This window comes from Electrophorus electricus, chromosome 11 (genome assembly GCF_041902795.1).
Source record: "Electrophorus electricus isolate QZ-2024a chromosome 11, ASM4190279v1, whole genome shotgun sequence".
Taxonomy (NCBI): domain Eukaryota; kingdom Metazoa; phylum Chordata; class Actinopteri; order Gymnotiformes; family Gymnotidae; genus Electrophorus; species Electrophorus electricus.
Genome location: NC_137507.1, coordinates 29662913 through 29684915, shown reverse-complemented (window position 1 = coordinate 29684915; position 22003 = coordinate 29662913). Strand labels below are relative to the sequence as shown.

At 41.6% G+C, this 22003-nt stretch overlaps 2 protein-coding genes across 4 annotated transcripts in view; one reads left to right on the top strand and one right to left on the bottom strand.

The window, feature by feature from the left end:
* Positions 1 to 22003, bottom strand: part of camsap2b (calmodulin regulated spectrin-associated protein family, member 2b) — a 66145-nt gene that overhangs the window by 19800 nt on the left and 24342 nt on the right. For 2 of the 3 annotated variants that reach the window (XM_081722825.1, XM_081722826.1), the window contains exons 3-7: positions 20354 to 20515; positions 12569 to 12646; positions 11982 to 12083; positions 3960 to 4101; positions 1569 to 1708 (exon numbers count right to left, since the gene is read on the bottom strand). In XM_081722825.1, coding sequence (XP_081578951.1) covers positions 1569 to 1708; positions 3960 to 4101; positions 11982 to 12083; positions 12569 to 12646; positions 20354 to 20515 — 624 coding nt within the window. The remainder of the gene's footprint in view (positions 1 to 1568; positions 1709 to 3959; positions 4102 to 11981; positions 12084 to 12568; positions 12647 to 20353; positions 20516 to 22003) is intronic. The other variant, XM_035528530.2, reaches the window with a different exon arrangement.
* Positions 4118 to 20178, top strand: LOC113591599 (sterile alpha motif domain-containing protein 9). Its single transcript, XM_081722824.1, is given in 3 exon segments — positions 4118 to 8745; positions 14550 to 19091; positions 19093 to 20178. Coding segments are annotated over 2 exon segments (4992 nt in total). The 5' UTR covers positions 4118 to 8745; positions 14550 to 14556; the 3' UTR covers positions 19550 to 20178.

The window sequence follows — 22003 nt, the reverse complement described above, 5'->3', positions numbered from 1 at the left end:
AGGGGGCACATTACAAGAGAACTGCCCCATCCACACACACACACAGGGGGCACATTACAAGAGAACTGCCCCATCCACACACACACAGGGGGCACATTACAAGAGAACTGCCCCATCCACACACACACAGGGGGCACATTACAAGAGAACTGCCCCATCCACACACACACACAGGGGGCACATTACAAGAGAACTGCCCCATCCACACACACACAGGGGGCACATTACAAGAGAACTGCCCCATCCACACACACACAGGGGGCACATTACAACAGAACTGCCCCATCCACACACAAACAGAGGGCACATTACAACAGAACTGCCCCATCCACACACACACAGGGGGCACATTACAACAGAACTGCCCCATCCACACACACACACACACAGAGGGCACATTACAACAGAACTGCCCCATACACACACACACACACACACACAGAGGGCACATTACAACAGAACTGCCCCATACACACACACACACACACACACACACACACACAGAGGGCACATTACTGGCTTTCAGTAAACACTCACACAGTCCACACCTACATACCAGCACATGAGTTCCACCAATATCAATAAGTTTAAAATCACTCTTGAACTAAGTTGTTATCAGCAGAAAAAGCACTTCAGAATTGTGTACCAGAAGTGTATGTATGTATGTGCGTGTGTGTATGTGTGTGTATATGTGTGTGTGTGTGTATATGTGCGTGTGTGTGTGTGTTTGTGTGTGTGTGTGCGTGTGTGTATGTGTGTGTATATGTGTGTGTGTGTATATGTGCGTGTGTGCGTGCGTGTGTCTGTGTATGCGTGTGTGTGTGCATGCGTGCGAGTGTGTGTATATATGTGTGCGTGTGTGTGTGTGTATGTGCGTGCGTGCGTGTGTGTATATATGTGTGCGTGCGTGTGTGTATATATGTGTGCGTGCGTGTGTGTGTATATGTGTGCGTGCGTGTGTGTGTATATGTGTGCGTGCGTGTGTGTGTATATGTGTGCGTGCGTGTGTATATATGTGTGCGTGCGTGTGTATATATGTGTGCGTGCGTGTATGTGTATATATGTGTGCGTGCGTGTATATATGTGTGCGTGCGTGCGTGTGTGTATATATGTGCGTGCGTGTGTATATATGTGTGCGTGCGTGTGTATATATGTGTGCGTGCGTGTATGTGTATATATGTGTGCGTGCGTGCGTGTATATATGTGTGCGTGCGTGCGTGTGTATATATGTGCGTGCGTGTGTATATATGTGTGCGTGCGTGTATGTGTATATATGTGTGCGTGCGTGTGTGTGTATATATGTGTGCGTGCGTGCGTGTATATATGTGTGCGTGCGTGTATGTGTATATATGTGTGCGTGCGTGTATATATGTGTGCGTGCGTGCGTGTGTATATATGTGTGCGTGCGTGCGTGTATGTGTATATATGTGTGCGTGCGTGTGTGTGTATATATGTGTGCGTGCGTGTGTGTGTGCGAGTGTGCGTGCATGTGTGTGTGTATATATATGTGTGTGTGTGTGTGTGTGTGTGTGTGTGTGTGTGTGTGTGTGTGCGTGCGTGCGTCTTACCCTGATGGAGCTACAACCATACACCATGTCCTCCAGTGTGAAGTGGCAGCAGTTGTTCAGGTTCTCCCTGCAGAAGTCCTGAATCAGCTGCAGGTTATACAGGCTGTCGGCCAATGACATCGTCTCCTTCACGCAGATATCTGCATGGGGCGGGAACAGAACGCGCCGCCAGCCAATCAAACCACAAAAGACTTGGAGGGGGAGGCAGGAAAAGAACTGATGATGTCATGGAATGCTGGAACTCAGGGAGGGGAGTGTTTACGTTTGAATATCTCTCTCCTCCTCTCCACAACTCCACAGATTTCTCTCCATTTTCCACATTTCTCTCCATTTTATTCCATCCGCTAACAATTCCAGCTGTGTGTAATGGCTCCACAATAACCCTAAACTGGCTGCAGCTGGATGTTTCCACGCTGTTGTAGATCAGAATTCATCTTTAGTTTCTCTTATTTCTTCTTTGAGTTTCAGCAGAGCGTTCCTAACCCCCACCAGTTTATCTGTAGTCACACACACACCTCCCACAAGCTCAGACACTCGAGAAGCATTACTATCACTCAGTCAAGCTCAACGAGATAACAGACCTTTTACATGTTGGACAGTTGCTCTTAAAAATGAAAACATGTTGAATATCATCCTGTCAGAGGAGGAGTGGAGAATAAACTCATTTCCCTGGTGTGTTGATGTACGTGTGTGAGTGTGTGTGTGTTTGTTGTTACACTCATGGTATACAAGAATTACACAATAACACAATAGTACACATAACAAATGCTTTATTCAGTATTAAAGCAGTGTAAGTAATCAGGTGACTGAGTACTAAAATCCCAGGTGCAGTGTAGCCAGGATGAGTGTAGCATTACCCAGCAGGTAGTGGGACAGAGCACCAACCTTCTCCAACTTAAAGAGGGGACCTCTCACACTGCTCCACCTTAAAAAAGGGGACCTCTCACACTGCTCCACCTTAAATAAAAGGGGACCTCTCACACTGCTCCACCTTAAATAAAAGGGGGCCTCTCACACTGCTCCACCTTAAAAAAGGGGACCTCTCACACTGCTCCACCTTAAATAAAAGGGGACCGCTCACACTGCGCCACCTTAAATAAAAGGGGACCGCTCACACTGCTCCACCTTAAATAAAAGGGGACTTCTCACACTGCTCCACCTTAAATAAAAGGGGACCGCTCACACTGCTCCACCTTAAATAAAAGGGGACCTCTCACACTGCTCCACCTTAAATAAAAGGGGACCTCTCACACTGCTCCACCTTAAATAAAAGGGGACCTCTCACACTGCTCCACCTTAAATAAAAGGGGACCGCTCACACTGCTCCACCTTAAATAAAAGGGGACCGCTCACACTGCTCCACCTTAAATAAAAGGGGACCGCTCACACTGCTCCACCTTAAATAAAAGGGGACCGCTCACACTGCTCCACCTTAAAAAAGGGGACCTCTCACACTGCTCCACCTTAAATAAAAGGGGACCGCTCACACTGCGCCACCTTAAATAAAAGGGGACCGCTCACACTGCTCCACCTTAAATAAAAGGGGACTTCTCACACTGCTCCACCTTAAATAAAAGGGGACCGCTCACACTGCTCCACCTTAAATAAAAGGGGACCGCTCACACTGCTCCACCTTAAATAAAAGGGGACCTCTCACACTGCTCCACCTTAAATAAAAGGGGACCTCTCACACTGCTCCACCTTAAATAAAAGGGGACCTCTCACACTGCTCCACCTTAAATAAAAGGGGACCGCTCACACTGCTCCACCTTAAATAAAAGGGGACCGCTCACACTGCTCCACCTTAAATAAAAGGGGACCGCTCACACTGCTCCACCTTAAATAAAAGGGGACTTCTCACACTGCTCCACCTTAAATAAAAGGGGACCGCTCACACTGCTCCACCTTAAATAAAAGGGGACCTCTCACACTGCTCCACCTTAAATAAAAGGGGACCTCTCACACTGCTCCACCTTAAATAAAAGGGGACCGCTCACACTGCTCCACCTTAAATAAAAGGGGACCTCTCACACTGCTCCACCTTAAATAAAAGGGGACCGCTCACACTGCTCCACCTTAAATAAAAGGGGACCGCTCACACTGCTCCACCTTAAATAAAAGGGGACCGCTCACACTGCTCCACCTTAAATAAAAGGGGACTTCTCACACTGCTCCACCTTAAATAAAAGGGGACTTCTCACACTGCTCCACCTTAAATAAAAGGGGACCGCTCACACTGCTCCACCTTAAATAAAAGGGGACTTCTCACACTGCTCCACCTTAAATAAAAGGGGACCGCTCACACTGCTCCACCTTAAATAAAAGGGGACCGCTCACACTGCTCCACCTTAAAAGAGGGGACTGTTAAGGAATGTGTTACTGGTTTAGTACCTTCCAGTGGCACTGCACTAGGACAGTAGAAATGCAGCAGCGCAGCCAGGGCACAGCCATCTGTGTTGTCCTTCAGCAGGTTGTCCACCAGGGGGAGACAGAGGGCCAGCTGTGCTTTAGCGTCCTCCCTCCTGGACCACGTCTGCGCAAGTCACGAAACCACACTATGGTTACTGTGGCAACACACTTTTGTGCAGTTAAGACTGGAATTTTGAAAGCACTCTGGGATAAGGGATGACAGCAGTCAGAATTGTATGCAAAGGAACAGAGAAAAAAAAACAACAGAAAACAACACTACAGAAAACAACAGAAAACACAACACTACACTAATATGTTGTTGTTTATGCACATGTGTTCAGAAAACATTGTTTTCTACACATTTTTCTTTGTGTACAAATACCATATACAGTGGTGTGATAAAGTGTTTGCCCCCCGCCTGATATCTTATTTTTTTGCATGTTTGTCACACTTTGTCATAAAACAAATGTAAATATTAGACAAAACATAAAATGCAGTTTTTAAATGAAGCTTTTTATTATTAAGGGGAAAAAAATCCAAACCTACATGGCCCTGTGTGAAAAAGTGATTGCCCCATAAATCTTATAACTGGTTGCACCACCCTTAGCAGCAACAACTGCAATCAAGCGTTTGCGATAACTGGCAATGAGTCTTTTACAGCATTGTGGCGAAATTTTGGCTCACTCATCTTTGCAGAATTGTTGTAATTTGGCCACATTGGAGGGTTTTCGAGGATGAACCACCTTTTTAAGGTCATGCCACAGCATCTCAATCGGATTCAGGTCAGGACTTTGACTGGCCACTCCAAAGTCTTCATTTTGTTAATCTTAAGCCATGCAGAGGTGGACTTGCTGGTGTGTTTTGGATCATTGTCCTGCTGCAGAACCCAAGTGCGCTTCAGCTTGAGGTCACAAACAGATGGCTGGACATTCTCCTTCAGGATTTTTTGGTAGACAGCGGAATTCATGGTTCCATTTACCACAGCAAGTCTTCCAGGTCCTGAAGCAGCAAAACAGCCCCAGACCATCACACTACCACCATCATATCATACTGTTGGTGTGATGTTCCTTTTACACCAGATGTAATGGAACATACACCTTCCAAAAAGGTAAACTTTTGTCTCATCAGTCCACAGAGTATTTTCCCAAAAGTCTTGTGGATCATCAAGATGTTTTCTGGCAAAACTGAGACGAGGCTTTATGTTCTTTTTTCTCAGCAGTGGTTGTCGTCTTGGAACATTTTTGCCCAGTCTCTTTCTTATGGTGGAGTCATGAACACTGACCTTAACTGCGGCAAGTGAGGCCTGCAGTTCTTTGGATGTTGTTGTGGGGTCTCTTGTGAACTCTCTACAGATCTCTATTACTTTATAACTCATTTGTTCCTGAATTTCATTAGCTCGCAGCATACTGTCTCGTTTTTGAGGATCTATAGGTCTACGTCACGTTGTCAGGCAGGTCCTATTTAAGTGATTTCTTGACTGAGAACAGGTGTGGCAGTAATCAGGCCTGGGTGTGGCTAGAGACATTGAACCCAGCTTTTCACACAGGGCCAGCTAGGTTTGGAGTTTTTTTGTTTACTGGATTTAAAAACTGCATTTTTTGTGTTATCTTTGTATAATATTTAGATTTGTTTGATGATCTGAAACATTTAAGTGTGACAAGCATGCAAAAAATTTCAGGAAGGGAGCAAACACTTATTCACACCACTGTACTTTGTGGTACCAATTTCCATGTCTTCATGAGTCTCTGCACTTTATAGTGACAGTCACTTTTGTCACTACTTTTAATCACTACATTAACTGCTACATTAATCGTTACTTTAACTGCTACATTAATTACTACATTAACTGCTACATTAATCGTTACTTTAACTGCTACATTAATCATTACTTTAACTGCTACATTAATTACTACATTAATCGTTACTTTAACTGCTACATTAATCATTACTTTAATTACTACATTAATCATTGCTTTAACTGCTACATTAATCGTTACTTTGATTGCTACATTAATCGTTACTTTGATTGCTACATTAATTACTACATTAATCGTTACTTTAATTGCAATATTAATTACTACAATAATCGTTACTTTAATTGCTACATTAATCATTACTTTAACTGCTACATTAATCATTACTTTAATTGCTACATTAATCCTTACTTTAACTGCTACACTAATTGCTACATTAATTGTTACTTTAATTGCTACATTAATTGCAATATTAACCGTGACTTTCATTGCTGCATTAATCGACACTTTAACTGCTACATTAATTGCGACTTTAATTGCTGCATTAATCGTTACTTTAATTGCTACATTTTGTTACTTTAATTGCTTCATTAATTGCTACTTCATCCACACTCTTAACAGCAGTACCAGGAGTTTGGTGAAGTTTGCTGGTCCTTCTCAGTCAAACTAGAATGTAAGGTGACGCCGTTTTGCAGCTGAGACATTACTGTACTAGCTAATGAATGATGAAGTCATGATGGACACATTTTGTAGTCATGTGACAGCATCTGCATAATCCATCAAGTTGTGAATTGTCACAAACTCACTCCTGCACAATTACCATAGTAACATACAGCTACATATGTATACAGCAAAACCTGCCCCTCACTCAACAGCAGGTGAAGATTTTTTTGCTGGCTTATGGGTAATGTAGTAGATGCACATATGTACACAGCAAATGTCACCACATGGATGAGGCTGCCTGTCCATCAGTGTACTGGAGCCCCTTCACAAAAGACATGCAGTCCAATCACAACTCTGAAAACCAGCTTGTTCTGAGAAAAAAAAGATACCTCCAAACTCACAGCAGACTCATTTGAAACACGTGCTCCAGTTTCGGTCTGAACATTTTGCTCATCAAAGTTCACAGATTGAAATTCTCATTGTTTTTTGAAGTAATATTTACGAGACTGTGACATTGACTCTGAGCCAGCTCAAAAACACACATATTCTTTGGTTAGTTGCCTTTAGACATATAACATACATTCAAGCCCCCTTACCCAAGTTAATTTATATAAAATAGTTAATCTACTAACTAAATAAAACATTTAAATATGCTTGCAGTGTGTTCCGCTGCCAACCACTAGGGGGTGCTGCAACACCCTTTCAGTGAACTCACCCCTTCCGTAACGGTACCCAAGTTTTCCAGACTGAATTGTGATTGCTTGAAATGCTGTGCCCAGCTTTAACAAAAAGAATCCCATGTTTCTTTGTGTATTAGCTTTTATTTATTGTGACTTACTGGAAAACCTGACTACAATTTTATGAATAATTAATCAAGTCTTTCCCCCCCAAATCTTTTCTTAAAGATGCGTATTTCGGGCCTCCCATGAAGTTCTATACGTACATATTCCATGTTAAAGCTCTAAATGAAGGGTGATGCTGGGGCTTCAGGTGTGAACAGGGTTCAAGGGTTGGATCAGGAATTGGCTGAAGATTCACACTTGTTCACACCTGTTCACACTTGCTCACATTTGCTCACACTTGCAGCATCAGAAGCCAAATTTAAAAAAAAAATGCCAATAATCCAAATGATGATGATCTGAGGTGTCTTAGGCAGCGGAGGAGGATATAACTCAGACCTGATCACAGGACTTACTGGTACCAGTCTCCTGTACCAGTCTCCAGCACTGTTTGGTGGGAGACTTCAGCCCAAGAAAACCATGTATGAGAGCAGGCATACGTCAAACAGGAAGGGCGGAACAGAGACATAAGGATGTCAAACTGGCCACAAACAACGAATGATTCAGAAAATTCAGACTAAGAAAGATTCTGAACTTTTTAAACTTGCTCACAGCTTTTTTTTCGTATCTCAGTATTTTAGTGTTTAGTATCTGCTATTTAACACATCAGGTTGTTAGGGGGCATTTTATCTGACTAAACAGGAAAAACCAACAAAAAGTGTGAAACCTTAGAAAATCAATAACATCTATATTTGTGTGTGGAGACTTTAGTACTCAAAGGATAAAGCAGTCATTTGGCTGTCTGTCTGCATGTCTATTGTTTGAAACTCTTTTTTCTAGTTGCTATAGTAACCATGGTCATAACAGATACTGAACAGACTGCTTCCTGCATAAGTGGCTCAGTGGTTCAGGTACTTGACTTGCAATCTGAGGTTTGCTGGTTCCAGTCCCACCACTACCAAGTTGCCACTGTTGAGCCCCTGAGCAAGACCCTTAAACATCAATTGCTCAAGTTGTACTCAGTCATAATTGTAAGTTGCCTTGGATGAAAGTGTCATCTAAACGCCGAAAATGGGCAAAGACATATGAGGGAGGAGATGAGGAGATGTTGAGAGTGTAAAACACCCACTATGAGTCTGTGATGAACTGCGTTAAACAATACAGAGCAAAGGTTAAGGCGTCTCTCCCACCACTCATCACTTATTCTCTAAACTGCTATGTGTCTTCTCAGGCTTACGTAGTGAAGACTGTGAACCTGGCAGTAAACCAAGCCTAACAAATAAGGGCAGGGCTCCCAACAGCCGTTTTTGTTTTTTTAATCTAGTTGCTACACTAAACATTCTAGGGAGTATTTGCACAAAGATGTTTATTACTCAATAACTCCCATAAAGTTATGCTGCCAGGACACAATGAACTCAGAGTTTAGCTGTCAGACCAGCGTGACAGACACTGCAGGCATCGTACATGCGAGGGTCTCAGTGTTACGATCTGGCACGAGTAATTACTGCTAAATATGAGTTTTCCGAAGTACTCCAACAACTCAGAGACAACATGTAGATAAAAGCAGTACAGGTAAGATTTTTTTTGCATTTATTGTTTGACTTAAGATCTCTAGTGAAAAACTGACAGACAACAGTTCAGGATTTTCATCAATATAAAAAAAAACAATTAGACTTAAAAGGTCCCCAGTTGACCAAACTATTAAATATAGTAAATTAATACTACTGATGCACTCAATTTCTGACACAGCTATCTTAACTTCAGGAAGTATTTATGTGACAGAGCTTCTTCAATAACTAAGTATAGCAAATTTGTCTTACATATGATACATTTACAAAACATCTTCGTGAGAGTATATAATAGAGAATATACATAAAAGAGGTTCTCTATGAATCAAAGCAATATTCTTCATTAACATAAATTTGAGAAATGAAATGACATTTTCTCTGGCTAATTTGAAAGGTTAAATAAATGTGTTCTGCTCATTGATTAATTTCTTTAATGAAAAAGTAACAAACTGCACATCTCTCATGTACAGCCACTACTGTACGACCATTACACCTATAGGTATATTCTACAGGATATTGTACCTGTGAATCAAACTAGACACTAAACTCACCTATTCAGTACCTATTCAGCACTTGGTGCAGGCACCAAGACGGCGGCCACTCCAGGTCCGATAAATGGTGCTATTGTGTTACTATTTGTCCTCTCTACAACACATTTTTCCAACAATTTAAACCACAAATACAAGGGAACAACCAACCTCCATGTCTACCACCGCCGGAGCCTGCTACACTTCAGACACCATGCACAAACGCACCTGGACGACGGCGTGCTTCAGACGCTATGGGAACCAGGCCTGCAGTCCCCGGCGTCGCCTGAGTCCGAATGCCGGAGGAGGAGACACCGCAAGCGATGTGCAAGGAAGCAGAAGCGGGGGAAGCGAGCTGGGGTCCGTGCTAGGCTAAAAGCTAATCCTAGCAGACCAGCTCTACCATCTCTATTACGCTCAAATGTCTGCTCCTCAATAAACTGGACTGCATCAGACTCCAACAGACTACAAAGCGAGAGTTCAGAGACTGCTGTGTTTTAGTCTTTACTGAAACGTGGCTCAGCGACAGTATTCCAGACGCCGCCATTCATCTGGATGGATTAGTCTCAATCCGTGCCGATAGACAATTCACTCTCCGGCAAAACACGCGGCGGAGGAGTATACATTTATATCAGTGAATCCTGGTGTAAAAACTCGGTGCTTGTCGTTAAGTACTGGAGTTTGCTATTATCGGACGCAGACCTTTTTATTTACCGCGGGAATTCACCTCCGTGTTTATAATCACGCTGTACATTCCACCCAGCGCGACTACACGAGAGGCTCTCCAGGAGCTGTATGGAGCGATTAGTGAACTGCAGAGCGTTCATCCAGACGGACTGTTTATTGTCGCCGGATACTTCAACCACGCAAATCTCAAGTCAGTTCTGCCTAAATTCCATCAACATGTGAACTTTGCAACGAGAGAGCAAACGTGCTGGATCTCGTTTACACAAACATCTCCGGTGGGTACCAGGCGGAGCCCCACGCCCACCTCGGATACTCTGATCACGTCTGTAATGTTGATTCCTGCATATAGACCGATCGTCAGACGCTCGAAACCGTTTCTGAAGCAGGTGAGAACCTGGCCAGCAGGAGCCATCTCTGCTCTTCAGGATTGTTTTGAGCAGAGGACATGGATCACATTCAAGGAGGCTGCTACTGATGGTGGCACTGTTAACCCGGAAGAGTATACAGCATCAGTGACTGGCTACATCAGCAAGTGCATTGATGATGTTACTGTCTCCAAGACCATCACCACACGCCCCAACCAGAAGCCATGGATGCCTGCTGAGGTGCGCATGCTACTGAGGACCCGTGATTCAGCCTTCAGAACAGGTGACAGAGAGGCTCTCAGGAAAACAAGAGCCAAACTGTCATGTACGATCAGGGAAGCAAAGCGTACACACACACAGAGGATCCATGGACACTTCAAAGACACTGGTGACACACGGCACATGTGGGAGGGCATTCAGGCCATTACTAACTACAGGAAAACACCACCTTCCTGTGACAGTGATGCCATCCTCCCAGATGCACTGAATGACTTCTATGCACGGTTTGAAGCACAGAACAACGTTGCAGCAGAAAAGTCCATCCCTCCGCAAAATAAGCAGGTGCTGTGCCTGACTGTGGCTGATGTGATGTGAACTCTGCATGGACTTAACCTACGGAAAGCTGCTGGACCAGACAACATCCCGGGTCGTGTACTCAGAGAATGTGCTGACCAGCTTGCAGATGTCCTGACAGACATCTTCAGTATCTCTCTGAGCTGCACCGTTGTCCCAGCATGCTTCAAGACTTCCACCATCGTCCCCGTGCCTAAGAAGCCCACGGTGTCGTGTCTCAACGATTACTGTCCCATCGCACTCACATCCATCATCATGAAGTGCTTCGAGAGACTCGTCATGAGACACATCAAGACCCAGCTTAGCCCTTCTCTGGACCCCCTGCAGTTCGCGTACCACTCCAACCGCTCTATAGATGATGCCATCTCTACCACACTCCATCTGGCACTCACACATCTGGATAAAAAGGGCACCTACGTAAGAATGCTGTTCATAGACTTCAGTTCAGCATTCAATACCATCGTTCCTCAGTGTCTGATTGGAAAGTTGGGCTTGAATACCTCCCTCGGCAACTGGATCCTGGATTTCTTGACTGGTAGACCTCAGTCAGTCTGGATCGGGAGCAGCACTTCCAACACCACCACACTGAGTACTGGTGCTCCCCAGGGCAGCGTACTCAGCCCTCTGCTGTTCACACTGCTGACTCATGACTGTGCAGCAATGCACAGATCCAACCACATCATCAAGATCGCTGATGACACGACTGTGGTGGGTCTCATCAACAAGAACGACGAGTCAGCATACAGAGAGGAGGTGCGAGAACTGGTGAGCTGGTGTAAGGTCAACAACCTGCATCTGAATGTTGACAAGACAAAAGAAATGGTTGTTGACTTCAGGAGAGCAAGGCGAGATCACTCCCCGCTTGCCATCAACGGCTCCTCAGTGGAGATTGTCAAGAACATCAAGTTCCTTGGTGTTCACTTAGCGGAGAACCTCACCTGGACCCTGAACATCAGTTCCATCACCAAGAGAGCACAGCAACGTCTTTAGTTCCTTCGGAAGCTGAGGGAAGCCCATCTCCCATCACCCATCCTCACTACCTTCTATAGAGGTACTATAGAGAGCATCCTGAGCAGCTGCATCATTACCTGGTTTGGGAACTGCACCGCCTTTGGCCGCAAGACCCTCCAGAGAATAGTGAGAACAGCTGAGAAGATCATTGGGGTCTCTCTTCCCTCCATCACGGACATCTATACAACACGTTGCATCCGTAAAACCACCAGCATTGTGGGAGATCCTACAGACCCCTCATACAAACTGTTCACCCTTTTGCCATCTGGAAAAATGTACCGTAGCGTCCGGTCAGCACTGTACTCTGAAAATCAGCACTGTACTCTGAATTGTTCTAGCTGCTACCAGTGACTGCTATGTTCAGTATAGCGTGTCACTGACTCCTATGCACAACCCATTTTACGTATTCCCAATACTGCGTACTGGTAAAAATAAATGCACTGTCTGTTCTTTGTGTATTGGTCCTGTCCTGTATTTATTTTTTGTATGACATTATTGCACTGTATTGTATTGTTTGCACTCGTGTAGAGTGCTGTCTGTTGCACTTGTTTTGTTTTATGTTGGATCCATGGTCCGGGAGGAATATTGTTTCATTTTTGCTGTGTACTTGTATATAGCTGAAATAACAATAAAAGCCTTTTGAACTTTGAACTTCGGTACTCACCTTCTGAATTGCACATTTGCCCTCAACTGCATTTCTTGTCTGTTCTTGAGCCAAGATCTCCCTTAAGAATTCAATTACCTGTATTAAATACACACACATATGCACGCACACACACACACACACACACATTTACCCCAATTGAGGCTTCCATTCCTCCAAATCAACCCTAATTTAAAAAGGTGGAGACATAATAGGGTAATAAACACATTATTAAAATAGGGCAACAGAGTTCTGTGCAGAAACACATTATTAAAATAGAGCAACAGAGTTCTTTGCATAAACACATTATTAAAATAGAGCAACAGAGTTCTTTGCATAAACACATTATTAAAATAGGGCAACAGAGTTCTGTTCATAAACACATTATTAAAATAGGCTAAGAAAGGTCTGTTCATAAACATTAAAATAGGGCAACAGAGTTCTGTGCATAACCACATTATTAAAATAGGGCAACAGAGTTCTGTTCATAAACACATTATTAAAATAGGCTAAGAAAGGTCTGTTCATAAACACATTATTAAAATAGGGCAACAGAGTTCTGTGCATAAACACATTATTAAAATAGGGCAACAGAGTTCTGTTCATAAACACATTATTAAAACAGGGCAACAGAGTTCTGTGCATAAATACATTATTAAAATAGGGCAACAGAGTTCTGTTGATTAAACTACTAAACATTCTGCTTAGGAAAAAGTCAAACTGACAAATATAATACATGATTCAACCATAGAAAACAACTTTTATCTCTAAGCCAGCTATTGCTAACTTACCTCATCTAAAAAAGCATTTTATAGGTAGTGTCACTGGGTTTATTAGAATCAAAAATCTGTATCTGTCTCGAATTGGGCAAAAATAAACTCTTGATTTGAGAATTAGCCAGATCTTTATGAGTGCATTCACAGTTACTGTTAACAAGATCAAATAGCCTTTTTAAAGAGGGAGTTTTTTACATTTACTTGAGGATTGGAACTTGGAAGCAGGAATTGTGCTACGGTGGGTAAAATGTTCGCTTAAACGTTTTTGTATAGGACAACATGCTACCAACATGCTACCTGGACTGCTAAGTTGAAATAATAACTCTGTTATATACATTATTATTATCTATATGCTTGTACAAGAACATAAACACATTAATTGTAATTTTCAAGAAGTGAAACACCACTGGCAATTGACAAATTCCTTTTAAATAACACAATAAATATTTGTCTGCAGACTATTAGTATTCTTACAAGTTTTCTTCCAAATCAGATTAATACATGCAAATAAGACTTCAAATAATTAAAAATATGCAAATATGCATACAATTAATCAACAAAAATTGTTAGTTATTGGATGTTAGAAATAAAATGTTTGTTTTATTGTGAATACACGCTCCATATAAAGGATTTTGAAAGATTTTTAAAATCTTATTTACTTATTATTTTCATCAAGAAAATGCATATACACACATTAAAATGGCTTGAGGGACCATTTCATAGGACAAAATTAGCAATTAGCAATATTTTGATCATTCCGTCTGTTTAGAAAAAAAAGTAAATGGTAATATCTGCAAGTGCTCTAGAAAGAGACGTTTTAAAAATTTTTGTGACAATATCATCCCATAATGAATTTTAGCAAGGCACTCTTAAGAATCAACCTCAAACCTGCATTAGCCACTGGGATCCCAGAGAACATGATATACCACAAATCTATTGACGTACCAGCTAAATTCTACAGTAAATTTTTTTCCAGTTATATATTTATAATATACGTACTTATCTCTTTAGCACCCCCAGTGGACATTTGTTTCCATAAAGTATAGCAAAATGGAGCCAACGGTACGTTTGTGGTTTTTTAAAAAGTGCTCAGAGGTATAATATCCCATGTATATTGTCAATTACATGACAATTGAACCAATTTATAAAAATATTGATGGGATTAAAATAATTGTGCATGTTTATAAATGTGGGGTTTTTCTTTGTTTTTTTCTTTGTTCTTTCAGTCTGGACATGAGTCATAAAGGCGAACTCCCTCGTAGAGTTGAAGACTGGACAAAAGAGCAAGTTCATCACTGGCTGGCAAAGGACCTGAAGGTGGACCACGCCTGGGCTGACAGACTGTACAAGGAGGACGTATCCGGGGAAGAACTGGTCTGCTTTAACGTAGAGTATCTGCAAAAACTAGGCATTAAGTTTGGTCCAGCTGTTCGAATTATAAACAAATTAGAGACTTTAAGAAAGTCTTATGAGAATGAATCACAAACTGATGCACAGACCAACATCTCTACAACACAATTATATTCAGAGTCTCCTGGATGTTCAAGCACTCAGGATACTGATACTTGGCCAAACATATCAGAAAGAACTGATCACAGCATGTCGTCAGGTAGACAGCAATCAGGTTGTAAGAAACAGAAAAAACGCAAGCAAAAATCAGATAAAAAAAGTTTATCCAGTCTTGATATCTGCAAAGATGAAAGCAAAAATGAAGCATCATCTAGAAATACAATCACTCAAGAAACAGAATCACACATGGGAAAATGCTTCCTTGACAGGACGACAACCATCAACACACAACCATATAAAGAGCCAGGGGCAAAACTTTCCCAAATGACTGAAAGTCAGACAACACAGATGTCCAGAGAAATGTCTTCCCAAATGACTGAAAGTCAGACAACAGGGGTGTGCACAGTAATGTCTTCCCAGATGGACAGGAACAAAGACGTGGAATCCTCCTCCAAAATGCAAATTAAATCAAAATCTATAGGCAGTTTCTGTCAATTTGACCAGCATTCTTCTTCTCACAGATACATTGAGAACTACTGCTTGCCACCAGAGTCAGGACCGAGTAATCTAACTGATGCTGTACATGAATATAAACTTTTAGCAAGAGCAGAAAACACAGATGCAATGAAGAAAAAAATCAACAAAGAAGTTTTCCGGTTTGCAGCGGGATGCATGAATAGCAGGACAAATGGAACCATTCACTTTGGTGTAGCAGATTCCAAAAACTCCACATATTCTCATGGGGAGATTATTGGAGTCAGTGTTGAAGAAACAGATTCCATCATTGATTACTTCAACCAGGGCATCAAATCAAGCTTTGAAGAAAATCCTGAGGATGCAAAGAGATGCATAAGACAGCCACGCTTTGTGGAAGTGCTGTCCTGCAACAGCACCTTGTCCGGAAAATATGTCATAGAGGTGGATGTTGTCCCATATCACAGCATAGTTTGTGGAAAAATGTACCGTATCCGGACTTTTGATGAGGAGAACCAATGGAAGAAAAGCAAAGGACATTCACTGTTTATTAGAGAAGGAGCTGCAACTAGAGATGTATATAAAATCGGAAACCCAAGTGAGCTGCAAGCTGAACTGGTTAAATTAAATACAAACTTGCCTCTTCTGGACACCATAAGAAAGGGGGCAGAAATGAAGCCTCAAATTAAACAAACATCAAACGATGGAGAAAAACTAGTTAATCTGTTGACATATGGGGGAGGAACTCTCGATTATTATAATTACTATATAATTGTAACAAACAAAAGCCATCCTGAACAACTCCAGCATCTCCAGTTTCTGACTACTCTAAAACTCTTCTGTGTGCTGGACTTTGATCCAGATTCTGTCAAAAATGGATCGTGCCATGAATACAGAAAAGTTCGCATTGCAAACCTTCACACTCCAGGGCAGTTTCATGGTGATCCAGGTACATTAACACAAAACCTAAATTTGTACAAACAAACCAGTTGGATACTGTGCAATGGAAGAGTGGATATGAATAAAGGGGGTGACAAACCACTTCCTCCGAGTGAGTGGCTGAAAACCAAAGCTGGAGAAGTGCAGGACATGATTTCCTACTTGTGCAATCCAGATATTCTTCCAAGAGGGAGATTCTTAGTTATTTTTCTCCTTCTCTCTGTTGTTGAAGCCATGAATGATCCCATTTTTGAAACGTTCATGTCATTTTACAAGAATCTCAGAGGAACACAAAACATTCTAAGCATTTGCACATCAGTCAATGCTTTTCAGAAATGGAAAGACTTCATCCAAACCAGAACAGAGCTTGATATCAATGGGCAAAACATCTGTGAATTAGAACTCAGTCAAATCAATGGCTCCATACTTGGACTTGGCAAACGCAAAAAAACAACAGAGAGACTTCTACCTTCTGACGGTGGAAGCTCGGTGCTCCTAAAACAAATAGATGAAGATTCAATGCCTGCTCTGGACGTCCTGTGCCAGAATCAGTGTGAAAATGTGTATGATGAGGACAGTGAAGAATTTCAAGACTTCAAAAAAAGAACAGAGGCTGAATTCTACCGAGGGGACAAAGTAAAGTGGTGGAACTTTTATTTCTCAGATAAAACCCCAACAAAGCCTTTTGTAAAACGGGACAAATACACTCAAATCAAACAACTAATCAGATCTCAAACCAAAGAGCCCACAAGTACATGTGTCATGTTAAATCTTTTCCATCAGCCTGGTTGTGGTGGCACAACTTTGGCCATGCATGTAATGTGGGATCTCAGAAGAGAATTCAGATGTGCTGTGTTAAAAGATAACACCGTGCCAAAGACAGAAGTGGCACAACAGGTTGCTCAGCTCTTAAGGTTTGGGAAAAGTGAGCCTTCATTTAAAACTCCAGTCCTGTTATTGGTGGAAGACTCAGAGGAAACCGAGAACACACAAGAGCTGCAGCACTGTTTAAGGAAAATCATCGGTGAACTGGATGCCCTTGTTATTATCCTGAATTGTATACGTTCAAAAACAGCAAAAGAAAAATATAAAAATTGTGTGATTGAGAGTCAGTACATCACTGCAGCTCTCTCAAAGGATGAACAAAAAGCTTTTGAAGTGAAGCTTCAAGAACTTCAAGAAATTCATGAGACACCTGAAAATTTTTACAGTTTTATGATTATGAAAAATAATTTTAGCAAAAAGTATGTGAAAGATGTTGCAAATAACATCTTGAGAGATGTTGATGTTGGAAGCAAACAAGCACAGCTCCTCTCCATCCTTGCACTGTTGATGACATATGTAGCCGAATCCAACATCTCTGTATCCATTTGTGAGGATTTCCTTGGCATCAAGCGGAGACTCTGGGGTAAGGAATCTGTGATGGATAAAATGGAGCCTTACTCATGTTTGCTAATTGAGCTCCAAGTTGAAGAACATGGAGTATACAAAGCTATACGCTTTATTCATCAACGGATTGCAGCAGAGTGTGTCGAGGTATTAAATGAGAGGCACTGCAGCCCAAAATCTGACATAATTCAGAACATGCTACACTGTGACTTGTTTTTTGACAGGGGGATCAGCAGAGATAACCTTCTCCAGTCACTGAAGAGCATGCTAATCACACGGCAACGAAAGACAGAGGGTAACGAGAAGGACACGCTTTTTTCACCATTAATTGAAGACATAAATTCTGAACATAATGGAGCCAAAAAAATTCAAGACATATTAACTCAAGCATCAAAGAGATTTGATAAAGACTTTGCAGTTCCTCAAGCTTTAGCAAGGCACTACTATCTGAACGAAAAGAACTTTGCCCTTGCAAAGGACTGGGCGAACAAATCTAAAGACATCAAAGAAAATTCATACACAGTTGACACAGTTGGACAGGTGTCACGGAGTGAAATAAGACACAGAATGGATCTCAGAAAGCAAGACAAAACACCACTCATGCCTGAGGATTTGAGAGAATTTCTTGAGCTAGCTCAAGCTGCAATTCAAGCTTTTCAAACAGCTCAAGTCTTGGCAAAGACGGATGATATTGCTGAGGTTGAGGAGAGACGCCACTGGAAGCAAAACACTTACAACATATCTGGATACATAAGTGAGATTGACATCACTATGACAGTCTTCGACATTGTTAAAGGACTTCCGATGTTTGAGGAAAAACACTCTCATGCCTATTTCAAGCAAGTTTTTAAAGGAAAAATGCCCTTGACATCCATCCCCACAGATCAAAGTGATGCTCAAGAGAAATTAATCGCTGTGCTAAAAGATTTTGAAAAATTTCTGACTTCTTTGAAGCCAGCTTTAGACAGAGATTTTAAGTTCCTTGAGGAATTTTTCACTTATACAAGAGAAAAAGGTGTTGACAAAGAAAAGCAGGAGAAGAACAGGAAATGTATCTCTGATCACTTTAAAAGTTACATCTCATTATTTTGTTCATCTGAGGAAAAACAAAGTGCAAAAAAATTTAAACCTAAACTGAGCTCATACATGGAAATTGAGGAGTGCAGGATGTTTCTGGAAGAAAAAAGAGCAAACAACTTCCCACGAATTCTTCAATTTTTGGAATCCCGGGATGACATGATTGAACAAATCGCTGAAAAACATTCATTCATCTACAAGAACTCTAGCACCAAATCTCATCAGGATTTAACCAATCATTTACTCGCACACATAATCCTTAAGGTGATCAAACCTAAATCAAAACGGGCAAAACCCCAAAAGGAAATGACTGACCTCTTGAAGGAACTTTTGCAAGAAGTTGGATTGCAGCACCAGTTTCCAGAGCCCTACTACCTTGCACTTGTTACTATGGCCCAGGAAAAGTCATAGTGACCAAAACAAAGATATAACAACATATGTGGAAAGAATAAGGATTTCATGCCGAAAGCAGTTTTCCCACATGTTTAGAGCCAGAACTCCCATTGTCCATTTTTATCTTGGCAAATCAGATGGATTAGACAGGCTGGTCTCCAAAGCTGCCCTTGATGGTTTCTTCAGTAAAGTCCGAGAGCGAAATGTTCTCTGGCAAAGTGCAGACATTTTCAAGGAGCAGCAAGTTAAAGACAAGCTCCTCAGAATAAATGGCACTATTGAGCAAGGAGAGCTTTATGCTGAGTACGGCAACCTGAGGATCCCCGTCAGACCTGCCTACCTTGGTGGAATAAGAAGTGGGCACAGTACAGAGAAGGTGTCTTTCTATGTTGGCTTTGCCATCGATGGACCGCTTGCCTATGACATTCAATATGAAGACAGTTAGACCAGCAACAAGATGACCCTTGAGGAGCAAGGAAATATGCACCAGGTGCATCCTGGAAACAACTTGCCAACAACAAGAACTGTTTTATAAAGACTATACAGACTTTGTGTGTTCAGATTTATGTCCTTACATATGGCGATATATTTGTAGATTTAGATATATATCCTTACATATGACGGTATATTTGTAGGTTTAGGTATATGTCCTTACATATTGTGGTATATTTGTAGGTTTAGGTATATGTCCTTACATATTGTGGTATATTTGTAGGTTTAGGTATATGTCCTTACATATTGTGGTATATTTGTAGGTTTAGGTATATGTTCTTACATATTGTGGTATATTTGTAGGTTTAGGTATATGTCCTTACATATGACAGTATATTTGTATGTTTTGATTTATGTCCCTTTAATATGTGTGTGCAATAGCTAGTAAGTAATTTTCTATTACTAAACATGGAAACTGTAGGAGTTGTGATGTGTTCCATAGCTAGTACTGCACAGTGGGACTACACAGTACACTGGTATTTAATAGTGAACAGCTGACCCACCTCAGATGTACCTGATCAGTGTTTTGTGGGTGTTTTGATGAATAAATCATTTTTGTTGAATAAATAATTTAATTCCAAATTATGCAGCTCTGTATCTAACACATATTGGTTTCACCAGTGTGATCACATGGGCATAACCCCCCTTTTTTTTTGGGGGGGGGTCATCCCCCAATACTGAGAAAATGCCAAACGTAGTGATTTTCTAAACACATGGACACACGGCGCCTGTCAGGGGGCTGAGGCAGCGACCTCACCTTGTTAGTCCAGGTGGTCACGGCCTCCTCTGCATCATAAGGGAAGTCTTCCTCGGGGGAGAGAGGGGAGAACTTCTGCACACAGGTGAGCACTCTCTCCACGCTCATCATCTCCACGGTGTACGCCATCATCAGGGTGTCCATCATCGCCAGGTGTGCACTCTGCCATGGAAAGACACAAACATCCACAATTCGCCAAACCTTTATGCACTTCGTGAACATCCAAAGAAAATTACAGTGATACCAGACTTCAACAACTTGAAAATTTCTGTATGACAGTTTCCTGTGCATGTATATATGAAGTGTTGAAACCTGGGATTCACGTGTCCTGACAGGCTAACAATATCAGGAATGGGGGGGGGGGGGTTGTCTTGTATTGTCATTGGCTGTCCTGGGGTTTCTCTCACCTCATTGGCTGTTCAGAGGAATTTCAAACATGTTCATAAATATCTGCAGGTCAAACAGAAGCACTGAAGTCCTGTCACCACTCAACACTGCTAATGTTCATCTTTATCTCATCTGCCTACTCACATCATCAAACCAAATTTAGTAGCAAAGCTTTTAAGTAATTTATCTCCAGTCATTTCTGAAGTATTGACTGAATTATTTAATTTAAATTAGGAGCAGTATTTTGTGTTTTTGTTTAGTTTATGTATATTTACACACACACAGACACACACACACATACACAGAAACATACTGGAGGTTACTGTAGTGTGTGTGCTAATACCAGCCTTAAACTGTAACATAAGGTCACATATCCTTCTTTCATTAAAGACTTCTGAAACAGGAGTGGTGTGTGTGTGTGTGTGTGTGTGTGTTCACAATTACACAATGAATGACATTCTCTTGCCCTTTCCAATTTCACTGCCCTTAGTAAAAATCACACTGCTTCCTGTCCATTGTGTAGCTCGAAGGTCCAGGGTCAAAGGTCACCCTTACAGTCATACCCTCTGAACTGTCTCCCATGGGAGTGAAGTGCCCACTGACAGCCAACCATCTCTCTGTATTTTCTCCAGCACATGACATTCTGTAAACCTGGTCCAGTAAATCTGTAATCTGTAAATCTGGAGTTTTCATTTGATACTTTTTTCAATAATGAAGCAAAGCAATAACTACGTAACAATGTGCAGGCTAATGCTTGCTAATTTTATGTAATTTAGCATAGCTGCAAATTGATTTTTATAACGTTATATGATACGATACCATGACAATTTTTAAACTGACTTTCCCACGTTTAGCCCCTGCTGTTTACAGTCAAAGCCTATTAGCTAGACCTGGTTAAACAGACAAATATAAGATAGCTTTAATGTTAACGTAATCGATATGTAATACATGCATAAATACGTTCTTTAATATGAATTATGGCGTCCTCTAATTTAACCAGAGAATGTGACAGCCTCTATTTAACCGAGACTCCCAACAGCCTTTCACCTCTTCAGGTTCAGACAGGTAAAGCCGTGATGATGTGATCCCATTTCCATCCTGCGCCGTACTGACTAACTGGGCGGTTACGTTTGATACTGAGGCTGTCAATCAATCCATTGGGGCCACACCCACACAGCAGAGCGGTAAAAGGCAACATTCATTTTAATGTTGTTTTAGGAGAAAAAATTGGAAGGTGATTACAATATAAATTAAATTCTTTTA